The 23,088-nt window shown below is 47.8% G+C and overlaps 2 protein-coding genes across 3 annotated transcripts; one reads left to right on the top strand and one right to left on the bottom strand.

Moving 5' to 3' along the window:
• Positions 1-7,603: 7,603 nt before the first annotated feature.
• LOC125552233 (uncharacterized) lies at positions 7,604-11,304 on the top strand. Its single transcript, XM_048715720.2, has 7 exons — positions 7,604-8,018; positions 8,507-8,683; positions 8,772-8,918; positions 9,372-9,473; positions 9,561-9,631; positions 9,714-9,781; positions 10,526-11,304. The coding sequence occupies exons 1-7, from the start codon at positions 7,797-7,799 to the stop codon at positions 10,765-10,767; spliced, it is 1,029 nt and encodes a 342-aa protein (XP_048571677.2). The 5' UTR covers positions 7,604-7,796; the 3' UTR covers positions 10,768-11,304.
• A 687-nt stretch (positions 11,305-11,991) lies between these two features.
• Positions 11,992-16,634, bottom strand: DAR2 (DA1-related protein 2). Of its 2 annotated transcripts, XM_087518629.1 has the most exons (13): positions 16,099-16,634; positions 15,274-15,475; positions 14,747-14,886; positions 14,494-14,578; positions 14,276-14,402; positions 14,071-14,191; positions 13,833-13,916; positions 13,615-13,734; positions 13,231-13,443; positions 13,086-13,148; positions 12,879-12,994; positions 12,713-12,771; positions 11,992-12,613 (listed from the first exon to the last, which is right to left on the bottom strand). In XM_087518629.1, the coding sequence occupies exons 2-13, from the start codon at positions 15,338-15,340 to the stop codon at positions 12,273-12,275; spliced, it is 1,536 nt and encodes a 511-aa protein (XP_087374755.1). In that variant the 5' UTR covers positions 15,341-15,475; positions 16,099-16,634; the 3' UTR covers positions 11,992-12,272. The 2 variants fall into 2 exon arrangements, with proteins under 2 accessions (XP_087374755.1, XP_048571676.2); XM_048715719.2 differs by lacking the exon at positions 15,274-15,475 and having other exon boundaries at positions 16,099-16,632.
• Positions 16,635-23,088: the final 6,454 nt, after the last annotated feature.

The following is a 23,088-nucleotide window of genomic DNA, read 5'->3' as shown; positions in this document are numbered from 1 at the left end:
TCGGAAGGGGTCTGGCGTACTGCAAAACGGAGGAAACTAACTTCTCTTCGACCTGCTACGATCGAAACAGGGTCATGTTCGTCGGGAGGGGTGTGGTGTACCGCAAAACGGGACTCCACTGGCTACTGTTCATCCACCATCTACTACCTCGCTCCAGCCTCCACAGGCTACTATTCATCCACCATCGACTTCCTGCAGCCTCCACCTGCTACTGGTCATCCACAACATCTTCCTCCTGCCTCTCGACCCGAGGGTGACCTCTATCGCTAGCGAGATTTGGCGGGAGGGACATTTCCACGCGACAGTTCCCGCTCTCCCTTCCCTCAAGACAAAATTGTGCAAGAAAGGTACAAGGAGATGGAAGCTTCCAATGGCAAGTCACTTAGACTAGAGCATTGTTAGAAATTGCTTCAAAATAGCGAGAAGTGGAAGTTGATTGGCAAAGAATCCCCACCGAAGAGAGGTTCACTCACCAAGATGGATGATGATGATGATGATGATGGCCCAAGAAACAAGAACAAGCCGATGGAAACAAGAAGGCCAAGGACAATATCAAGAGGGAAGCGGAGGCATCAAGCTTGCGGGGCAAGATAGATGCCATGGTGCAACCAAATGAGTTGATGGTGGCCAAGACATTGGAGGCAAAGAAGGAGTTAGCCGACAAGAAGGCGCAAGAGAAGCAAGAAAAGTGGCAATTACTCAAGGAAGAGGGGTTGCGCAAGGCCGCCATTGAGGAGAGAAGAGCCCTTGCAGGGGAGAACAAGGCCTTGGCCAAGCTTCTTCAAGAGGAGAACAAGATCATGACGATGAACCACAATGACATGAACGACATCATTAAAGAATGTCATGATATTGTAAGGGGGAGATCTTGGAGAGAAGGAAGCAAGCAGTGACGGGTGGTGGCTTTTGTGCTGGTGGTGGTGGTGGTGGTGGTGGAGAGTGATGATGATGATGATGGTCATCGAGGTGGTGGTGGCTTCGGTCGCGGTGGTGGAGAGTGATGATGATGGTCATGGAGGTGGTGGTGGCTTTTGCATGAGGTTCTTTTGGATCATGGATGAAAACTATGTTTAATTCCCGCGCAAACTATGTTTGATTGTTCGAATTTGTAGCCATTTATCAGAATTACGGTCAAATTGTCTAATTTGTTTTTCGGTCTGAGGGCTGGTGCGGGCTGCGGTCGAACAGACCCCACAAGGCCGGATGGTAAAACAGAATTGGGTCTGTTCGACCGCAGCCGGTGCCAGCCTTCAGAACACGTTTTTCGCGGCCTTTATACTCACTTTAAAGGTTCGCATGATAAGGGGTCTACTAGAGATGCTTTAAGTTGCTATACACTGGTAAATTGCTATAGATGCTCTAAGTTGTTATACACTGGTAAACGCTATGTCTGTTGTCTAATTTAAGGTCCCATGCAACATGATTTAATAACCTACACAATGAAACATATTGGTGAGTGAATCCATGACCTCCCGGTGACATGTGGAGACATCCACCGAACGTAATGCGTCGTTCTGGTTTAATAACCTTAATTACGCAGACGACCACATTGTGGCAACGTCGAAGCAGGACTATAGTGTGGAACATAATTCCGTGTGGAGGAGTTCTATAACCTTAGAGTGATTCCTCTACCGAACAAACAAATCAGATATTAAACTCATGATACAAGGTAACTGGAATTATCGTCGCACTAGCACACCTGAGTTATTCCGAAGTTTCTCCACGCCTAATATTTCTAGTGCAGAAAACACTTTTTACTCCCCGTTTTTAATTTATGTTCTTTACTTTCAAGTGGGCACTACTCTCGATGAAATAATCTATCATATTCACTACTTTGGTTTATTTATCTCCAAGGACACTAACAACTTCTACAAAATCACAAGCAGTTGCTTCACATAAGACTTGTGACAACTTATGTGTGATAGAAACGCTACTCATAGATTAGTTCGTCTTAAGATAATACTTCTTGAATATTGCAATTTCCTTGGTTCTTATACATATGATAGAAATTAGTGGTCAAAATTACATCTTAAAAACTGCATTGATGTTCAAAACAACGGTATTTTTTGTAACATGGAGAGCGTACTTAATTAAGTTAACAGATGTGTCTCTGTTTACCCAAAGAATAGAGAAAACTCAGGAAACGCTTATATCGTATTGCTCTCTCTGGTTACTTGCGCCCACGTAAAGTATAACACGCAGACAGGTAATACAAAAATGTGGATGTGGCTTTTCCCCCCTTCCATAGTTCCATAGCCGCTTTTGTGTTGCATATATATGCGACAAACCCCTTTATTCCGGAAGTGGACGTGACTTACGTTTTGTTCATCATTCATAATTTACTATTTACCCAGGAGTATATCTCCATGTCCACCTCTTTTCCGGGTCGCATGTGCAGGAGATCGACCCTACAGCCCGTACGCCATACAAAGCTTGTACATCACACCGTCCAAGCTTCCCAAAGCTACAATACAACGAGCCCTCTTTCCCGTTTTTCGGCACCGATCCTCCTTTGTTTCCAAAGTCGCACAGCGTCCAACAGTAACACGCAGTTGCTTTCTTCGACAGCTAAAGAAAGGCGCGGTCGATGCTGCTCGATCTGCAGTTCTTTCTTGTTGGGACCTGTTCTTGCTGGTGCGAGACTGCACCTGCACGACACTTGGGCGTCGCCGGCGTGCGATGCCGCCGCGTCGTCCATGTGGAGCGAGACCGCGCTTGCTCTAGTAGCTTGCATGGTTGCATGCAACTTGATTCGGCCGGCGAGATTGACCGGGTTTGCTTCTGAACGTCCAAGCACATGCCAAATGTCCGGAGGGAGAATAAACCATGGAACACGCTGCGGAGATGTAGAGTAGTACATTAAAAACCGGTGAGGCCTCACGAGCAACGTGGCTAGAAGAAGCTAAGCGATAAAACAAAGCTCACGGGAGGAGCTAAGGGAAGGCATCGAAATGATTGGGGGAATCCCATCCCTGGCCCGATGGTGAATTAAAGAAGCAGCTTTCCGTCGTGTCGACGGAATCGCATGGGGACGGAAATCTACTATTCTCGGGGGCCTCTTCTCCCCTCACCCCTACGACCATATTCCATCCAAAAAGAGGACTATTGTGTAGCGTACTCATACTATACATTTGACAACAAAGGTCGGAAAACCCGGCAAAAGGGCGGGCAACAGACGCCAGAAATAATAAAGCCCTGGCGAGCTACGATACGAAGTTGCTTTGGGCAAAGCGAGCGAGTCGCGATCAGCGGCAGTGGCTTTGGAAGAATCCAAAGGCAACCCGCCCGGCCGGGGTCGGGTGCAAGGAGAGAATCGGGGCCAAACGGGTAGCCGCCGGAGGGAAGAGAACGCGGCGCACGTTGCGTCCCCGCCTGTTTTCGCGCCTCGCTCCGTTCGTGCGGCACGGCCGAGTGCCGGCCGTACTTGCCGCGTTGTCGAGCACCCGCGCGGGCGGAATATTTGCTGGTGTGATCGATTGACGTCTGCGATCGGACGGGCGCTGCTTTCCACAACCCACCCCAGGGCTCTCTTACGGCGAACCTTCATTTTAAAAAAATGAGACCAACAACTTCTTCCTCCGAACCACCGCCACGTCCGTTCCTGACTACCTTACCCGCCCAAAATCCTCCTCCTTCGTCCGTATGCATTTCCGCTCGGCGCTGGCTGCCCGCATTCTTACTACCGTAGAGCGGCCACTCCGTATTGACGCTGGCTCACAGCAGACGCGACCTTTCACTGACGTCGGCATTGAAGCGGCGTGCCGGCGCTGCAAACTCGGTGTCTCCGCATGTTCAATGCCGGAAGATGTTTACTGCATGGGATATGACGGATATCTACCACGCTTGTTCAATTTCCGTCTATCTGTGTGTTGCCATTAAGTAGGTTCGTCAGCCGAGAAATCAACTCCGGCTCCGCGCATTGATGCAATCAGACGCTTGGCCTCGCCGGAACCCGCTATTTAACCGCGGCCACACCTGGCTAAACTTCACACCACAACACATCCTCCCCCTTGCACCACATACGCGGACGCGACCTCACAAGCGCTGGCAGTCGAGGATGAAAACGCCGCCAGATGCACGTCCTACGCGTTGCCGTCCAACTTTCGGGGGCGCATGTGGCAGGTGGACAATGACGGGCTGTGCACATCCATCATCGACCTCATGTCCACTGGCATCGGCGACGGACAAACCGCTGACTACTTCGAGGATGAGTAGGGCATGGGAGGTGGCAGGGAATTGTGTCCCAGGTAGGACCAGTCTGTCTCCCATGTTCTACTTTTTCTCGCCGGAGACCGCACCTTGACTTCACAGATCTTAAGCCCCGCTGCCGTTCATGGACACGACAAGATAGAGGACATGGTGGCCAGTGTAGAATGCAGAGAAAGTGGACGACGGGCGCCGCCGTAGGATAGCTGTAGGGTCAGCCGCCTTTTTAAATGAAAAATGGTCGAGATGTAATGAATTTCGTCCGATTTATATAAAAAATCAGCCGTGTTTGCATGAAGTTCATCCGGTTAGTTTAAACTTGGTTCAAACTGTATGCGGGCATCGTTGAATGGCCGACTCTCGCATCCGTGCCCGCGGAGTGGTTCCCTGTCCGCGGATGGATGCCGGAGCAAATTTTGCAGGTCAGCATAGGAGTTGCCCTTATACTTTCTTTACGAGGGAGTACTATTGTATATACCAATTATAAGGTTTGTCCTCATGACATGTCAATTCTTTAGAGCCGATTTTGACTATATTATTAGGGCAGTAATCAGCGCCGGTGCGACCGGCCCAATTTGCCAGCTGGCCCATATCCCTCGTCATCTTCGTCTTCCACTTCAACCACCGCGAGATCCTGAAAATCCTTCCTTCCAGCGTCGTTCCCCGCACCATGGGCCACCCCCCGCCGGCTGCAGACCTCATAGAAGGTCGCGCCTCGCCCCTTGCAGACCACAGTTGGCCGCACTCCGCCTCGCTGCCCATCGTCGCCCGTCTCCAACGGAAGTCGTCGCCCCTCGTAGCAAAACAAAGCAAAGATGGACGCCGCCTCTCACCTTGCAGCACCTAGCCCCGCCCCCGTCGCCGTAGCACGCACGTTGCAGCACCACCGTGTTGCCGGCCGTAGCTCTCGCCGTCGTCCGCTCGTACCATCGGCGTTCCCCCGGTTGAAGCTTTTTTCATGTATACTGTTGAAGCTTTTCTAGCAAATGGTTGAAGTTTTTCTAGAAAATGGATGAAGCATTTTTCCTTTTCGCTGTGCTCGAATGAAGCTTTCTCAAACGCCGGTTGAATCTTTTCACATATATAGTTGAAACTTTTCAGGCAATGTTGAAGCTTTTTTGGTTTTCACTGTTCTCGGTTTGAAGCTTTATCAAAACGCCAGTTGAAACTTTTCTCAAACAAGTTGAAGCTTTTCCTGTCAATGGTTGTAGCTTTTTTCGTTGCACGGTACCTAGGTTGAAGCTTCATCTACCACCGGTTGAAACTTTTCCTGCCGATGGTTGAAGCTTTTTTGTCAACGTTTGTAGCTTTTTTCACTGCGCAGTGCCCGGTTGAAGCTTTTCTCTATTGCTGGTTGAAAATTTTCCCATATACAGTTGAAGCTTTTTCTTTCAACGGTTGCAGTAAACGCGAGAACGGTTCCCCAACTTCGCCCATGGTGACCGTCGCAGCTTGCCTGCCGTGTGCAAGATGCAACTTCGTCACGCACCGGGTCACACCTAGCATCCATGCTGGATGCAGCTCGACACCATGCCCTTTGCGTGTGTCGCACGTGGCCAGCCGGCCTTGTGGCATCTCGTGCGTGAGCCATGGCGGGAAGTGGGATTGGGGAGCAAGTATTCTGGAGATGAGGGTGTTCAGCAGAGCCGTGGGGCGTGGGTCATTGGTGAGAGAGTGAAAGGGGAGATGGGAGAAGAGCGCGAGGCCATGTCGGCGAGCGTCGGAATAGAGGAGGACTGCGACCGTGGCGGAGCGCGTTTGGGAAGAGGATAAGAAAGGAGGAAGAATGTGCGTGGGCCCGCAGAACGCATGGCGCTTGGGTGTTGCTGGGTATAGCAGAGCACGTGCGAGCCGAGCGAAGTGACCGGCCGAATCGTTCGGCCGGTGCACCGCGCCCAAACGTTTACCATATTATTAACCATGCTCGTGCTCAACCGTAAATGTCACTAGTCACTACGTGGGCAGTATCTTCATTACAGTACTGCTGAAGTTATACCCGGCAAATTTGACAAATTTGACATATGGACGAAATCAAATCACAGAATAAACTGCCCGTGAAACTATTTCACGCGGCTGACTTTTTTGTGTGACGCCCGACATGAAGGCACTACACTACATTGTGCAACGCCTCGCAGATAGGCGCTACATGCCTGGCCAGCGTTGCACCCCAGACTGCCTAAAAATTGCTAAGTCATTGTGCAGAGCCTAAGAGCTAGGCGCTGCACTAGTGGTTGCACTACAAAATAAAGCAACCACTAGTGCAACGCCTAGAAACTAGGCGCTACACACTGACTTAGTAATTTTCGGATCACACGGGTGCCCCTCTGGTCAGTCGTGTAGCCCCAATCTGGGAGGCGTTGCACAGTGTAGTGTGGCGCATTCGTATCGGGCGTCACACAAAAAGGTCAGCCGCGTGAAATAGTTTTACGGGCAGTTCATTCTGTGATTTGATTTCGTTCATAAGTCAAATTTGTCAATTTTACCATTATACCCAGCGGTAGTAACTTTGTGATGCATGCAATCGTATCGTCAAGTTAAGAAAAAGGATACCATTACCATACCACCAAAGATCTGCAGTGATCCTAAAAGAAAAGATCTGCAGTGACTTGGTGCGCGCGTGCTTGGCGCTGATGGACTCGTAGCTGGCGTCACTGTTAGTGTCCGCTCAACACGGCCACATGAATCACGAGATCGTCAACAGTAGCGTTACTCGTTGCTGTGCGTCGCTTGTGTTGAGGACAGCATTATCCAGGCCTCGATCTCGCAGCATGAGCCGGGCAGCGGCCGGCAGCCACCTAACCGCGTCCACGACGAGCTACGACCTGTCGGATCGCCAGTCTGCACGTACGACTACCACTGCCAGCGGTCCATGGTAAGACTGCTCAGTCAGTTTTTTTTGTTTGTTTTTGTTTTGAGAAGATACTGCTCAGTCAGTGAGGCGGACCTGAAACCCCGGGGCAAGTTTAGGCTCGGCCCACCTTACGAGTTGGAGGAGAGAGCCTGGCTGCAGCTTGCAGGGCTGAGGGTGCGAGGCCCATCCTATGTTCCTTACTTGCAGATCAACCCGGCCCAAAACAGGCGCGCCAGGGGGCATACCGGAAAACCTGTGCACAGTGCCACGTAGGGGACACCGTGGGGCGCGGCAGGGAACCGCATCCGGGAGATGCTGTGCATATTCTGCGGCGACACCGACCTCGTTTTCCGATGGCCGCCGTGCTGAAAGTTTATGCGCCTCTAGTCTTGTGGATTTTTTGGCTTGCTTTCTCTACTCCGTCTGATTGATTCCATGACCCCGAAAATAAAGATAAGTATACTAATTTATTTCATGAAAAGGATATCATCAACCAGATGCTAAGTTTATACCGTTACTGGTGCGTCTCTTTCTCCCCAAGTTGGTCTCGGCTTTATTCGCGCTTGCCGACCCACATCGAAAAAAGAAAAACATTCCCAAACCCTAAGCCCTGCGCCCACAGTCCGCCCCCAAACTCTAGGGTTCAGTGACGACCGCCTTGCCTTCGCGCGATCCGGTCACTCGCGCCAGTGCCCACGCCCCAGAGGCGGCGGCGGACTGGCGGCGGGGGAGTGCGCGGATGCAGACGGAGGCGAGCGTGGGGATGGCCGCCGCGACCGTGGACGGCGCCGCCGCCGTCGCCGCGCGGAGGTACTCGACGCAGCAGCAGCAGCCGCAGCCGCAGCAGCACCACAACCAGCCCAAGCTTGGGACGACGCTCCACCTCCTCGCCGGCGGCGTCGCCGGCGCCGTCAGCAAGACCTGCACCGCGCCGCTCGCCCGCCTCACCATCCTGTTTCAGGTGCGCCGTTTATCCATGCCCGCTCGGACTGCTTTATTATCTATTTTCTTCACCAGACTGCTCTAGCCTCTGATGCTAACTGTTGGTCTGTATATATTAGTAAACGACGAGTGGCATCTTACTTCATTGAGCTTCTTGGGAATGATTCTGCTTTAGGATACTGGAGAAATGGGAGTTTTTAAGCATTTTTTTAACAATTCTAGCACCAAGGCAAAAGAAAAAACAACTGTAAAGACAAATCAAATCCTAGTGCACATATATATGACTTGTACTGTGGTGCGATGGCGCGTATGCGCGGCGCACTCCATGCCGTACACCTCAACCGGATGTTATAATGAGCTTGTGCGCACATGGACGCATGGCTGACCGGACAGTGTTGAACTCGGTTGCGCCCATGGTCTATATGGGTAAAACGAGCTCTTTTTGTTGTCCTCCTTTCTTAATAATAGTATGATTGCCATTGAAATCTGTATCATTTCTATGCGCAGGTGCAAGGAATGCACTCAGATGTGGCTACGATGCGCAACACTAGTATATGGCGTGAAGCGTCCCGCATTGTCTATGAAGAAGGGCTACGAGCCTTCTGGAAAGGAAATCTTGTAACTATTGCACATCGGTTGCCTTACTCCTCGATTAGTTTCTATACATACGAGAGATATAAGAATGTAAGTACAGGTGTTTTTGTATAAAATTCACTTGCAATTCTTGCCACTTATGATATGTGCTTAATCTGATTAATGTTGAGGTGTGCAGTGGCTTCAGATGATACCTGGTCTCGACAGTAATGGTGGATTGGGTGCCGATGTTGGTGTCAGAATGGTAGGCGGTGGCTTGTCTGGGATAACTGCAGCTTCTTTGACATATCCACTGGACTTGGTACGGACACGTCTGGCTGCTCAGGTAAGCTGCTATCACTAACTCTGTAGAAATTCACACTTGAAACTTGAAATGCCTGTGATCAAATTAATATCTGTTTGGAGAAGACTGCACTTTCAATAACATGGTTGATGATTCTCATTTTTTATTGGAGAGAAGTAACACTTTTGTCACCTCTTGCCATGCCCTGCAAAAAATATCAGTAAACAAACTGTTTAATGTTAGCGTTCTTGACCTACTGCTGGATGAGGACACATAATTGCCAGCAATAAAACCTGGGCAATGCCCACGCTAAAAGCGAACATACACAGCTTGCATATTCTCCCCCCTCCCCCCCTCATCCTTCCTTTTATTTCCTTGCAGTCAGGATAGGAAGTTATTTGCTTTGAGCATACTTGAAGACTGTTTCCAACTTTGCTTCACAGTGTTCAGCTAGGCATCTGAACCAATTTTTCTTTTTCAATTGAATGATTGCAGACGAACACAGCCTACTACAGGGGCATATCCCATGCTCTTTTTGCGATCTGCAGAGATGAGGGTCCCAGGGGGTTGTACAAGGGTCTTGGTCCCACTTTACTGGTACGGACATTTGGCACTTATTTGATTTTCCAGTTTATTGAGCTTTTCTATTATAAAATCTCATTTTGGCGATTCTTTGAAATACAGGGTGTAGGCCCCAGTATAGCAATAAGCTTCTCAGTTTATGAAACTCTGCGTTCACATTGGCTACTAGAGCGGTAAGTTGTACAGGAAGGATACATGTTGGTTCATATTCATGCAACTATCAATTTAATTTGTGTTACCTGCAATTCTTTTCAGGCCATGTGATTCCCCTATCTTTATCAGTTTGGCTTGTGGAAGCCTTTCGGGAGTTGCATCATCAACTTGTAAGTGATCTATAGATAAACTGCCCTTGTTACCAGAAACTCATTGATAATCTAGTAGGCTTGATCAGATTCTCAGAAACTCATTGGCCCAGTTCCATGTTGGAAAATACTTAGTTTTCAAAGAAAAGTCTAAATGCCTATATTTCTCTATGTAAAAAAATCCCACCAAGTATCTAGATCGTCAATGGTAGGTCTCTACCTTGCAATGTTGTTAAATTAGAAGTGAGGAATAGTATCATCTGTATTACTAAGACCGAGTTTGTGGTTGCTAAACTGTCCTGTGCTGAACATATTTTATTATCCGGTGTGGGATTGTAGCCGTGGAGATAGGAAAAGGCTTGTTAGCCAAACTATACATACGTAAAAGCTTGTTAGCCAAAAGGGATTATCAGGATTGTCCATAGATGGTAAACAATAACACAGCCTAACAATACAAATTTTCTGAAAAAGAATTGACATGATTAAATGTTTACCTGAATATGAAATTATATGCAATGAGACAGATAGTTTTCTTGTTAACAAATTGTCATGTAACTGATGCTAGTATTTTTGTTTATTACTTGACACTTGCCTATTCATTTTAATTTGGTCTCAAGTGATTTTGTATGTAAACTTCAAACAAGAAAGGTGTTTTTATTTGAATTACCATAGAAACACTAGCTTATTCTTTGTTATTATTACTGAACATGGACCTGTCAAACTTAGTGAACGTTGATTTGATCATTTACGTTTATTATTTTCCAGTTACATTTCCATTGGATCTTGTAAGACGCCGCAAGCAGTTGGAAGGTGCAGCTGGGAGGGCCAATGTCTACAAGACAGGACTTGTTGGAACGTTTGGGCATATTATTCAGACAGAAGGTTATAGAGGATTGTATAGAGGGATCTTGCCTGAGTACTGCAAAGTGGTTCCCAGCGTCGGCCTCATTTTTATGACATACGAGACACTGAAGTCCATGTTCACAGAAGGGGCATCAGATGAATAGATCTCCAATGTCTGATCATGCTCGACAGTTTTGACACCTGGGCCAGAGTAGCATTGGAGGTGATTAGGGAGGGAGGGGGAGGAAGAGATGTGTTTGTAGCATATGGTAGGATTTAGGTGGTGCTAAATTTTGGAGTTCATAACGTAGCAGTATCATCAAACAGTATTTATATGGCTATAGGTTTTCTTGTAGTGCACCCAAGAAGATCAGTAAGTGCCATAGGTCGTCCAAAATTTTGCTGTCCACCCTTGTTTTGTGTATGTTCACATTTTCAGTTGGTAATGTACTGGCTACCATCTTCAGCCTGGCGATTTCATACCTCTGGAATACGGCCTCTGATATAATTTATGTTGTTACAGTGAGATTATGACTCATGGCCAGTGATTTTGGTTGTAACATTGCAATTAGTCTTGTCATTCGGTCATCTTGATATGGATCCTGGATCTGTTTGGTTTATGCCTGTAATGTACCTCAAGTGTAGAATGCCAAAGCTCTATCTCGATTTATATAGGTTGAACTATCTTCTCTGTTGTTAAACTTTCTAATGTATCGATCCTCTAGTGATAAACTGTCTGATGCATTGATCTTCTCTTATGTTTAACTGTCTGATGTACCGATGTTGCAATATTACTCGGTCTGGCATTGTAAAAGTGTTCAACTTCCTCCTGCCCCGTCCTCGCATGGTGATCATGTACTTGTATCAGAGTGTTGGAAGTTATAGAATTACTTGTTTATGACTGGATTGATTGACTGCATTTTTGTTTCTTATCCTGCATGAGCTGGTGGCCTTTTACATAAAAACATACACAAACAACTCATGGTGAAGACAAAATGAAAGATTTCATTGAAATATATGCTAATGTGTTGTATGTTGTAGAGGCCGCCTAGCATCAGTCCTGGCGTATGGACCGCAAGAACTGGTTCACAGCAGACGTCAACTGTGTCTCCTCTCCTCGAAGGTAAACTCTGTTTGATGCTTCCGTTTGCTCCTTATGAATGATGCCATTTGGTTCCATTTCTGACTTGCACTTAAGAACTGGCTAAATTAAGAACTGGCTAAATAATGTGAAGGCACTGATTGGTGCTAATGGATAGGTTAGTGAAGCCTTCTTAAGATGCGTAGGATTCGAGGTTAATGGTTTTTCTATAGGTATGCTTACTTAGGATACTTACGATTTTCTTTTCTTTGCACTTCGCCTGATCGGTGCCCATGCTTATATGCAATAATAGACAACTTGACTTTACACATATACATACATAAATACCTCAATACATTAGCATTGGCAATGCTGCTAGTTACATTGGTATTTCTTATGCCATCTTATTACACCTTCCATCCTGTTACTTCGAGCAAATGCAGTTCCTTTCCTGATTCACTCTGAATGACCCCTCTGAAAATGCAAGGTCACTGAAATCCGAACCCTTCTTCTGTAGCACATTCATCTCCCTATGTATGTGCACATGATCTCTGCATTTCTCCGATATGGACATGGTGTTTTCTTGTGTTACACAGGAAAACCTCCAGTTAAACGTATATGGTTCAGTGTCTGGCGAAGGCCATACTTGTTGACAGCTTTATAGGCAGTTCTGAATCCGTCACCATATGCTGTTGAGGTGTCATTGGCAATCTGATGCATGAAGAACTCGCCAAGCTTCTTCTCGGTGTGAGATATGCCACCCTTCTTGGATGATGGTGGTCGATATGAGGAAGACGACGAGGATGAAGCATAAGAGGTTGAAGGTTGAGTGTGTCTTGTAGAAGCTGGAAGAATCTCCGACTCGAGCCACAAGTAAGACATGACTTGGCATATACCCTCCTCAACCTCTGGGCTTAGGTTTCGGTAACCTGAAGGTGCCATTAATCGAACAATCATAACTCAGATCAGATTATTATAGAAATATGGCCGTAGAAGGTTCAGTCAGCACAAGTTGTTTGTACACGTACCTTTGAGGCGCAACCACCCGTGCATCAATTCATGGGCAAGGATGGAGCCAGTTAGTAGCCTGCAATTATGTGGAGAATATTTTGATTTCATACAAATGATGCACCAGTCATAGAATGACAAAGAACTCCACCATTTGGTTCTGATCTCAGTGAAGAATGAACTGACCTGGGGAGTCCATACAAGACAAGAATTGCAGTGACCTCACATCTGCGAGTCAGCTTTTGTGGCTGGGTTCTCATATCTAGTAACCTATGTCCACCAATCCTGGGCCTTCTAAGTATCTGAGAAGCCAAGCCGCAGAGGGTCAAAAAGAATCATCTACTGGATAATTTGACCCCTGAAAGTCAATTTAGGCTGAGAGGTTGTACTTACACTGCTCACAGTCTGCTCTTCCGACAGACATAGGCCTCTTGTTTCAGGCATGTGGTGAGGACCCTGCAGAATGAGATGATCATTAACATTTGTGAAGATTACGCGTTGATTTGCTTCGACCAATTAACTGAACATAAGAACTCACTTTGCACTCCCCTTCCATTGCTTCGTTGAGCGCTTGCCGCTCAACCAGGAGCATGGGTATCTGCTGGTCGAGTTTCATGTTCATCCCTTCGTAGTAGTCTCTGATGGAGTGGTACAGGGGCTGGCATTCACCCGTGTCCATGACCGCAGAATCCAGGCATTCCATGCACAAACTGCGCCCGTCTCCCAGCGACATATATTTTGTGTTCCTTGGCTGCAGAATTTGCATAACAAAGTTTCGTGGTTGGAGAGGCAATTCAAGGAAATTAAAATGCAGGAGCATCAGCATGAACGCTGCGGATGTTTTGCAGCACAGTTATATAACTGGCACCCCAAGCATTCATCTCCTGAAAATTGATGGAAAAGCAGAAGGGAAAATTTGTACCTCCATTTTCTCACAGCTACAGCAACGAGGTGTGCGGTCAAGCTCATGTGAGGGGCAATACTTCTGGCCCCAGAATGGATGGGCTCTGTACTCTATCAAGCCCGTCCTGTTCGTCGCAATCTGCAGAAATGCACGCACACAAAAATCAAGTTACATGCTAATCCAAACATCAGTTCTAGCTCTTTGTCAGACGGAGTTCATTCAGAGAAGAGTCTTACAAATTGAAGGCAGACATCACATTTCGGGTGGTGTAGCTCCTTGTAGCACAACTTGTGGTATGGCTCTGCGCCTAGCAAGGTGAACTGGGAAACACAAAGATAAAGGGTGACAGTTACTTTCTATTTTCTAAGACACCTGAATACAGTTTAAAGAGTTGTCTGTAATACAAGAATTTCAACAGAAACAGTTCAATTCCCGCCGAAACTCTTAAGGTTTAAGGGAGTGTAGGATGGTTACCTCGGTCTCGCGGATAGGGTGTGTGCAAGAAGAGCAACGGAAGCATTGAGGATGCCAGTACATTCCCATGCAGCTCAAGTAATGGCCATGTCCTACCTCATGCTTGCAGCCACCACAGACCCTGCAGGATGTACATAGCTTCTTTACACACTAGCTCGTTCAGGGGCATTGGAGGAAAGGCGACGAACAAAGGTATGTAGCTAACCTTTGCCCTCTAGGCAAGGCCTGGGAGGGGGCATAGGGATTGTGTGGCATGTAAGGATTCATGTTCAGACTGTCCTGCATTGCCTTGGCCAGGTCTTCATCGTTCTCTCCCTTGTTATGGTTTCGCTCTGCATTGGAATTCAACCGAAATCAAGCACCGCTAACAGATTTTTAACCAGAAAGGCACGACGAACAGGGTTAAATGCTGTATATGTGTACCTTTAGTACGTTTGGCTTCCTCTGCGAGAGAGAGTGCAATCTGACGGTCCAATTCTTCATTGTCATGTCTAGGTGGATCCTCCCTCTGGAAATAGTAAAAAAAAAACAAGGGCTTAAGCAGCTAATTGTTCGATGATTGCACAAAATATGGTAACATGAAGTGCTAAAAATGTGGGGGTGAATTGAATGCGACTCATGCAATGGAATTTCAGGAGGATATGAAAGAAAAACGGCAAGGAGAGGGTATCAGCACCTTTGGCCTGACCGGTTCTTGTTGCCAGAGCGAGCTCTCTTCTCCTGCGGTCACCCGAGGCTGCCGCCGGTGGTTCGACTCCACGGGCTTCGTCCCCTTGAGGAAATTGCAGAGCCACTTCATGAAGCTGGATCTTCTTTCTGTGTGCAGCAATGTTACGTTAGCATCAAATAGGCCAAGCGAAATGTCAGCAGGATTTCAAGCAAGTGGCTCAACTGAATAGTGGAGAGCAACGTCCTACCAACTAATCCCTGTCAGGTGAAAGTTTGGAGTGACTATGGTCACACAGAAGCTTTAGAACTTTCATGAGCAGCTCTGAACCTTCATGAGCCGACACTCACAGTTATATGTATATTGAATTTCAGTCACTATGTGATGTACAGACTACAGCAACTGTTCTTGTTCGGCACCATGGAAATCCACTCAAATCAAATCTTAACTGCAGTTTTTTTCCTTTTTATTATTGTTATAATAAGGCGCTTAATTGGAATATCATTGCAAAAGGCCAGATGACGAATACAGAATACCTGCATTGAACAGGATCAAGAAACACAGGGACAGAACACCACAGGAAATTGCTTGGGTCGCTAACATGGCCGCCACTACGCCGTGCTAATCACAGTTATATATCTTCCTTTTTTCAGTTCTAGCACCGGTTCAGTCACCAACAGCAACGCAGGCGCAATCAGGGTCAGGTTCAGTCACTATCTTGGTGGACCTCACTTTATCCTGGATTATAAGAGTCAGTTTCAGTCTAACTTTCCCTCTTGTGAATATAGCATGCGTGACTGTTAGAAAATGTTGATTGAAAGGCTTTCCTACATTGATTGATTGCAACACAATTTGCTCCACGCCATTGGCACGGGTTGCACTGCACACGATGTGACCGGTCTAATGGATATCAGCCTCAAAATACAACAAGTGCATAAACAAAGTGGTTCGTTAGCCGACACATCGATCGACCGGTAAATCAATCGAAGTTTGCTATGAAAGGGATAGACTGCAGACATAGACTAAACTGATTGTCGTTTTACGTTTCACAGAAAGATATAGCTGAAAACCATCTCGCCTTTTCTCAACTCGCTTCCTTTTGTCCTGCACCTATACATGTTGTTAAATGGATCGCCGACAGTTCACTCTGCGTTCTCTAATCTAAAAGTTGAAACGAACCCACGGTTCAGATCGAAAGTCAGCAATCAAAAGTTAACCTCTAGCGAGACAAGACAAGGGCAGGGAGAACGACGGCTGGTGCCGCCGAAGTACGTAAAATCTACGAGCAGCCATGCACGTACGGCAACGGTAATTACTGAAAATAGAAGAGGGGACACAGAGGAGCAGAGAGTTTCGATTACCGTGGCCACACTGATTATAAGCAGCCCTCGAGGGGTAGGCCATCTACTGAGGAACCACCGGCGTTCCAACCCGGCATATATATGCACGCGACGCGCCGGGCTGACAGCCGCCGAGGAATAACAGCGGGGAACTTTCAGGTGGCAAGAACAACGGCGGCGATCACGATGTTTGCGGGGAGCAGGGGAAGGGGAGGAGGATCGAGAAGCAAGAGGAGCTGGAATGGACGGAGGAGGAGGGAGGGGGAGAGGGGGGCTTAAGTTCTTGGAGAATAAAGCTATGTGGTGGTGGTGGTGGAGTTGGCCGCGACAGAAAGGAAAGGATTGAGGGTGAAGCGAAGGGCGGCCGGCCGCCCACACCTCACGGACGGCATCTCGGCCTCGCCCTCCCCTCCTCTCCTCCGCATAAAAGCAAACCAAGGGCGCGATCCCGGCCGTCGGCTTTAGGAAATTATCTTCGGCGATGGCTGGCTGGCTGGCGCCAGTTGATGGCGCATTAGCGGCGGGTGCACGGCCGGGGGCGCGAATATTTGCTGGTCTCGTGCTGGGCGGAGGGGAAAGAGGAGGGAAGAGAGATTCGTTGTGTCAACGGGAATGTATGCCCCTCGTTGGCTTTTCCATTTCTTTGTTGTGTTTTTCGTGGAGGAGAAACGCTGGAACGGGGAAGAGGAGGAGGAGCCGGCCGGCCGGGGCGATGCGGGAAGAGTACGCTTACTTGGAATGAATTCTCCCCCGAAAGCTGCCGCTGGCGTCGCCGTACGTGCAAGTGCGCACCCTTTTCGGCGGCGCTGTGGCGCCTCGTTCCAGGCTTGAAACGATCTCAGGGCGTTCTGCTGCCCCCTGGGTTCGAGCTTTGGTGGTAGCCACAGGGCTAGGGTCATCCACGAATTTCATAGTCCTGAGATTCTCCACCATTGATCACACAGTTAAACAACAGAGCCAGCGTAACACTGATAACATCGACATATATTGATATTTGGTGTCTGTGGGTTTTCGCCCTGCGGCAGGCTGCTCGATGACGAGTGCTTGCAGTGGGTTTCCCACAGATGCGTTGAACTCGCATTCCCCTTTCTAGTTTCCTGGATAGTTGCAGCCCGGACAAACTATTTTGTATTTCCGTTATGTCAAGTTATGTCAAGTAATGGAAAGGGATGATGCCCGATTCAAAAAAAAACATCGACATAAATGCAAGGCAAAAGAAAGAAAACGTAGCATGAGGGGTTTTATCACCAATAGTCCGTGTGTGCATCATGCCATTTGTAATACCCACGTAGTAATAGTGTAAAGCCCGTGCTTTGTTGCGGGTATTATTTGATCTTTCCGTGAGTTTATTTAGAGATATTTAAATATAATTTATATTTTTTATGCATGGGGTTGTAGAGTTCAATTTTTTAAGTGTATATAAACAAATTGAAATGTTAAATTTTGGTACATTAAATGAATTTCAATGGCCGCATCATTTGGAAAGTTAGAAAATGAATTTTGTAATGTGTTAATCTTGCAATCGGTGTGCTTCTTTTCATCCTTGTGTGATATTTGACGCAATCAAGTTTAGATGCCCGCGTCGTCCTCCCCTAGGGCGACCCGAATGGCCAAAAACCTAGCCGCCGCCGTCACAAACTCCCTCCTCCCCTCCCTCCGCCGCCGCCGGAAGACGCCGCCGGACTTAGCCTGGAGGCCGATGGCGGTGGCGGGGGATCTCCTCTCTCGCGCGTGGGGATGGCACCCTACCCGAAAACAATGGGCATGGGCAAGACTTGAAGAGATTTTTGACCCACGGGTAATGGGTACCCATACCCACAAAATATATGGGTAGGGTATGGGTAAGAAATTGTGTCCATGGGTAACCCAATGGATACCCAGGAAAAAATTAATAAATGAAAATAACTCCAATAACATGTGGGGTTAACATCCAACTCATATGGTCCAACCCTAAATCTTGTATTCCTTCAACAAGTCATAGCTCATAGACTCATAATCACCTGCTCGCCACTCCTCATACATCCTATGTGACTCCTCAAAAAGATGAAATATCGACTCTTCGCTACCAGACTCTTGTCGAGCACTCGATTCAGCGATCCCCAATTCCCACCACCGCCTTCCACTACGTCGGCCTTCCACCAATCGCTGCTCATACTCCCCTGATGCCTCCAAGAGGCCACCCATTGGAGGAGGCCACATACGTGCTATACTACTCTACCATGATCACTTGAATTTTGAACTCATTTCTCTACCTCTTAAGAATTTGAATGCTATATATTGTACCCAATGGATAATACCCATTGGGTATAGGATACCCGATGGGTATGGGCATGGGTGTCAGTTTATACCCATGGGTATTGAAGTGGGTGGGTATAAAAAGTTTCTATGGGTATGGGTTTGGGTAGAAGGAGGTTGTACCCGCCCATACCCTACCCATTACCATCTCTACGCGCGTCTCCGGGGTGGGGCAGACCCCAAGGCGTGTGGTGGCGCGACCGATCTGGGATCTGTGATGCGGCGGATGGCGGCAGGCGGCTGGAGGCCGGCCCATCCTCGGACGGTGACGACTTGGTGCGGCGGAGGCCAGGGCTGCGGGCGCTGCGGATGGCCCTTCGAGTGGCGGCGACTACGGTGGCGTGCATGCTGCCTTCAGATCGGCGACGACGACGTGGAGGGCCTGGTGGTCTCGTCAGCGGCACCTCCGATCAGATCTGTTCTGACCGGTGCAGCCAGCGGTGGTGGTCATCTCTTCTGCCAGAGGTGGTCGGCCTGAGGCCGGGTGCTCGGATCTTGGGATCCGTCATCTGGCACCAGCTGCGAGTCGGGGAGACGTAGTTGCCGGTGAAAACTGAGCCGACGGCGGGCGATGGCGATGTTCCACATCGTTACCTTGATGAAGGCATCGTCATGTGACTACCGTCTACCCACTCATATTACTCCGGGGGAAACCCTAGGATCTGGTGTTCCAGGACGGATGATGGCAGCACTGCGGTGTCATTTCTCTCTTGGTAGCGTCGTTTTGTGGAGTAGCGCTGGAAGTCAGAGGCAGGAGGTGGAACGGCTTCGTCTTGCCTGACCGATAGGTGCTACGCTTGGTCATGCCTGGTCGGCAGGTGCTACGCACGACAGATCCTCCAAGGGCTTCAAGCTGTGCCGGCTGGTGGTACGTGGCAGCATGACGCTGAGGTGTATCAGTGGCGACCGCGACGTGTACAGCTGTTTGCGCGCAGGGAGGAGGTGCCGTTGGGCGCCATGGTGGCATCGACGGTAACTGGACCGAGCAAGGTTGATACATCAGTACAGTTCTGAAGATGGAGCGGTGGCAGTTGGCGGCGGCGGCCTCTGAGAGCACGCGGACCAGTGTGTGCCCCAGACCCGGCAAGTGGCTAGGTTGGGGTCTCAGGTCTTAGATGTTAGGCTTGGCTGCGATGTCTGTTTGGTATTAGGCCCAGGCTATTTGCGCCCCTTCATCAACTGGATAGGTGTAACGATAGTTTGTTGCTTAGACGGCAGCTTTAGTCTTACTGTTGTATAACTTTATAAGGTCTTGTGAGAATAATTAATAAAGTGGCCGTATGCATCGCCTAGATGCAGAGGCCGGGGTCATCCTCCTTTTCTATAAAAAAATAAATTTCAATGGCCGCATCATTTGGGAAGTTACAAAATGAATTTTGTAATGTGTTAATCTTGCAATCGGTGTGCTTCTTTTCATTCTTGTGTGGTATATCTTTCCACAAAGAGATGTCATTTTATCAAATAGACTGTCTTTTCATTAATAGACATCTTTTCACCAAGGGGTGTGTCTCTTCATGAAAAGACGCATCCCTTGGCGAACTTGTGGAGTGCAACGGGGAACTTGATATAGATTATGTCCCATAAGGGAGATGCATAGAGGAAGAGAACAGACTCCATATATCCCTTTTTTACTCAGTCAACAAACAAGGTCAGACGTGATTCTAGGATTACTAGAAAGTCTTGCTTTATTTCAATATGATTTTTCTGAATCACTCTAAACTCACTTTTCTACCAATTGAGCTATCTTGCACTGACCGCCAAGATCTAATGGACTTGATAGGTTGTTGATATAATTGAATGACTATTCTTTTTAGGGTTACGTAGCTTAACGTGGATGCTACATTAGTAGCCGGTTTTAGAATAAAAAAGGAGTATTCTCTAGTCATGGCTTAAGAAGCAAGTTAACAAATATTTAGTTGAATGCCAATCTATGTGGTAATCCTCCTAGACTAATATATCCTTGTATGACAAATCTCACGCCTCCATGCCCCCGATTCGCCCTCCCTCCCTCGAGAGGCGACTCCCGCGTATGTCCATCGGTCTTCCCTTCTCCCTGCTCCCACCCTCGCAACTATTGCCAGCACCGCTAGGCTAAGTCCCACCTCCCATGTGGTAGGCATGGGGGGGGGGAGGGCTCTCTCCTCCGTCCAAGAGGCCCTCATGGCGCTATGGACCGAGGAGCATTTCCTTAGTCCAAGATCCATGTGCTACCGCCAAGGGCCTCACCATCTCGCGTCGACGGATGTAGTCGGCCTGGGGTGGGGGTCGTGGCCAGGAAGGCCTAGGACTCGCTTTGCCGTGGGCTGCAGACATGCCGACAGGGAGCCCATCCCTGCCCAAATATGGGGTATTTCACTTGCCGCTGTCCACGGAAGCCAGGACAGAGGTTGAAGAATTCTAGCGTGTCACTAGCCACCTTAATCCTAGAAGTATTATCAAGGACTCTTGGTGTTGTGTTTGGGGAGCGCCTGAATTCAGAGCAAATAAATTATATAACCATTGCTTCTCCGAGGTACATGCAGATTCTGCGTTTACTTGGATATGGAAATCAAGCTGCACCATGCACTACAAAAAGATACTTACGTGATAATACATGTTTGTCATAGTAGGCCACGTTTTCTGTCACACATGTATATCCATGACGATTTTATGACAGAATCAAGATAGTCATACATGTTCCGTCGCAGAAGTGTTCCATCACAATAATCCATTTATCATCACAGAAGTGTTCACTTCCGTGATAATAAATGGAATGTTAGGGAAGTGGTTTCGTCAAGGGTAAATGACACATGGAAACCACCATAACGGGTCGCCTTAAGCTACCAGGAGCCGGTTTTAGATCTGATACCCGTTAACAGCCACAATCAATGACAATTTCCCACGTGTTAATTTCTCATTCGCCAATGGTACCACGTGTCAGCTATGCATTGCGATAGATGTCATCCAACCAATGGAGGAGATGATCCTATGAAACGTTGATAGGTGGCCCATTTAGGTTAAAAAGGCCGACCCACTTGACTTGGTCAAAAGTTAGCGGGTGATACGTCTCCAACGTATCTATAATTTTTGATTGTTCCATGCTATTATATTATCAAACTTGATGTTTTATAATCATTTTATATCATTTTTGGTACTAACCTATTGACATAGTGCCAAGTGCCAATTGCCATTTTTTGCATGTTTTTTACATTGCAGATAATCAATACCAAACGGAGCCAAACGCAACGAAACTTTTTGTGGAATTTTTTGGACCAGAAGACACCCAATGGGCCGGAGAAGCGCCTGGGGGTGCTCTGAGGGGAGCACAACCCACCAGGGCGCGCCTAGGGGCCCAGGCACGCCCTGGTGGGTTGTACCCACCTCGGGTGCCCCTCGGATCGCCTCTTTATTCCATAAATACCCCAATATTCCAGAAACCCTATGGGAGTCGACGAAAATCAATATAGCTGCTGCAAAGTCTAGAATCACCAGATCCAATCTAGACACCATCACGGAGGAGTTCACCACTTCCATTGATGCCTCTCCAATGATGCATGGCTAGTTCTTTGTAGACCTTCGGGTCCATAGTTAGTAGCTAGATGGGTTCCTCTCTCTCGTTTGATTCTCAATACAATGGTCTCTTGGAGATCCATATGATGTAACTCTTTTGCGGTGTGTTTGTTGGGATCTGATGAACTTTGAGTTTATGATCAGATCTATCTCTTTTTATTCATGAAAGTTATTTGAGTTTCTTTGATTTCTTATATGCATGATTGCATATAGCCTCGTATTTCTTCTCTGATATTTGGGTTTTGTTTGTCCAACTTGATCTATGTATCATGCAACGGGAAGAGGTGCTTTGTAGTGGGTTCGATCTTACGGTGCTTGATCCCAGTGACAGAAGGGGAACTGACACGTATGTATCGTTGGTACTAACGATAAAACGATGGGGTCTATTTCTACATAAATAGATCTTGTCTACATCATGTCATCGTTCTTGTTGAATTACTCCATTTCGCCATGAACTTAATACACTAGATGCATGCTGGATAGCGGTTGATGTGTGGAGTAATAGTAGTAGATGCAGGCAGGAGTTGGTCTACTAATCTTGGACGTGATGCCTATATAATGATCATTGCCTGGATATCGTCATGAGTATTTGAAGTAATATCAATTGCCCAACAGTAATTTATTCACCCACCGTTTGCTATTTTTCTCGAGAGAAGCCACTAGTGAAACCTACGTGTTGGGAACGCAGTATTTCAAAAAATTTCCTACGATCACGCAAGATCTATCTAGGAGATGCATAGCAATGAGAGGGGAGAGTGTGTCCACGTACCCTCGTAGACCGAAAGCGGGAGCGTTTAGTAACACGGTTGATGTAGTCGAACGTCTTCGTGATCCAACCGATCATAGCACTAAACGCACGGCACCTCCGTGTTCAGCACACGTTCAACACGATGACATCCCTCGAGCTCTTGATCTAGTTGAGGACGAGGGAGAGTTTCGTCAGCACGACGGCGTGTTGATAGTGATGATGAAGTTACCAACACAGGGCTTGGCCTAAGTACTACAACGATATGACCGAGGTGTGTAACTGTGGAGGGGGGCACCAGACACGGCTAAGAGAAGACTTTCTGTGCCTTTGGGGTGCCCCCTCCCATGTATATAAAGGAGGGGGGAGGCCGGCGGCCAGGGAGGACGTGCGCCAGGTGTGGGGAGTTCTACTATGACTCC

The sequence above is a fragment of the Triticum urartu genome, chromosome 4A (genome assembly GCF_056163025.1).
Source record: "Triticum urartu cultivar PI428250 chromosome 4A, HENAU_Tu73, whole genome shotgun sequence".
Classification (NCBI taxonomy): domain Eukaryota; kingdom Viridiplantae; phylum Streptophyta; class Magnoliopsida; order Poales; family Poaceae; genus Triticum; species Triticum urartu.
This window is presented reverse-complemented; position numbering and strand designations above follow the sequence as displayed.

Coding starts and splice junctions, on each gene's coding strand:
- DAR2 (XM_087518629.1), bottom strand. CDS start 15,340: ATGTTAGCGACCCAAGCAATTTCCTGTGGTGTTCTGTCCCTGTGTTTC. Junction 14,887..15,273: donor CTTGATCCTGTTCAATGCAG/GTATTCTGTATT, acceptor TGCTGCACACAG/AAAGAAGATCCAGCTTCATG. Junction 14,192..14,275: donor GCCTTGCCTAGAGGGCAAAG/GTTAGCTACATA, acceptor TACATCCTGCAG/GGTCTGTGGTGGCTGCAAGC.
- LOC125552233 (XM_048715720.2), top strand. CDS start 7,797: ATGCAGACGGAGGCGAGCGTGGGGATGGCCGCCGCGACCGTGGACGGC. Junction 8,019..8,506: donor GCCTCACCATCCTGTTTCAG/GTGCGCCGTTTA, acceptor TTCTATGCGCAG/GTGCAAGGAATGCACTCAGA. Junction 8,684..8,771: donor CATACGAGAGATATAAGAAT/GTAAGTACAGGT, acceptor TGAGGTGTGCAG/TGGCTTCAGATGATACCTGG.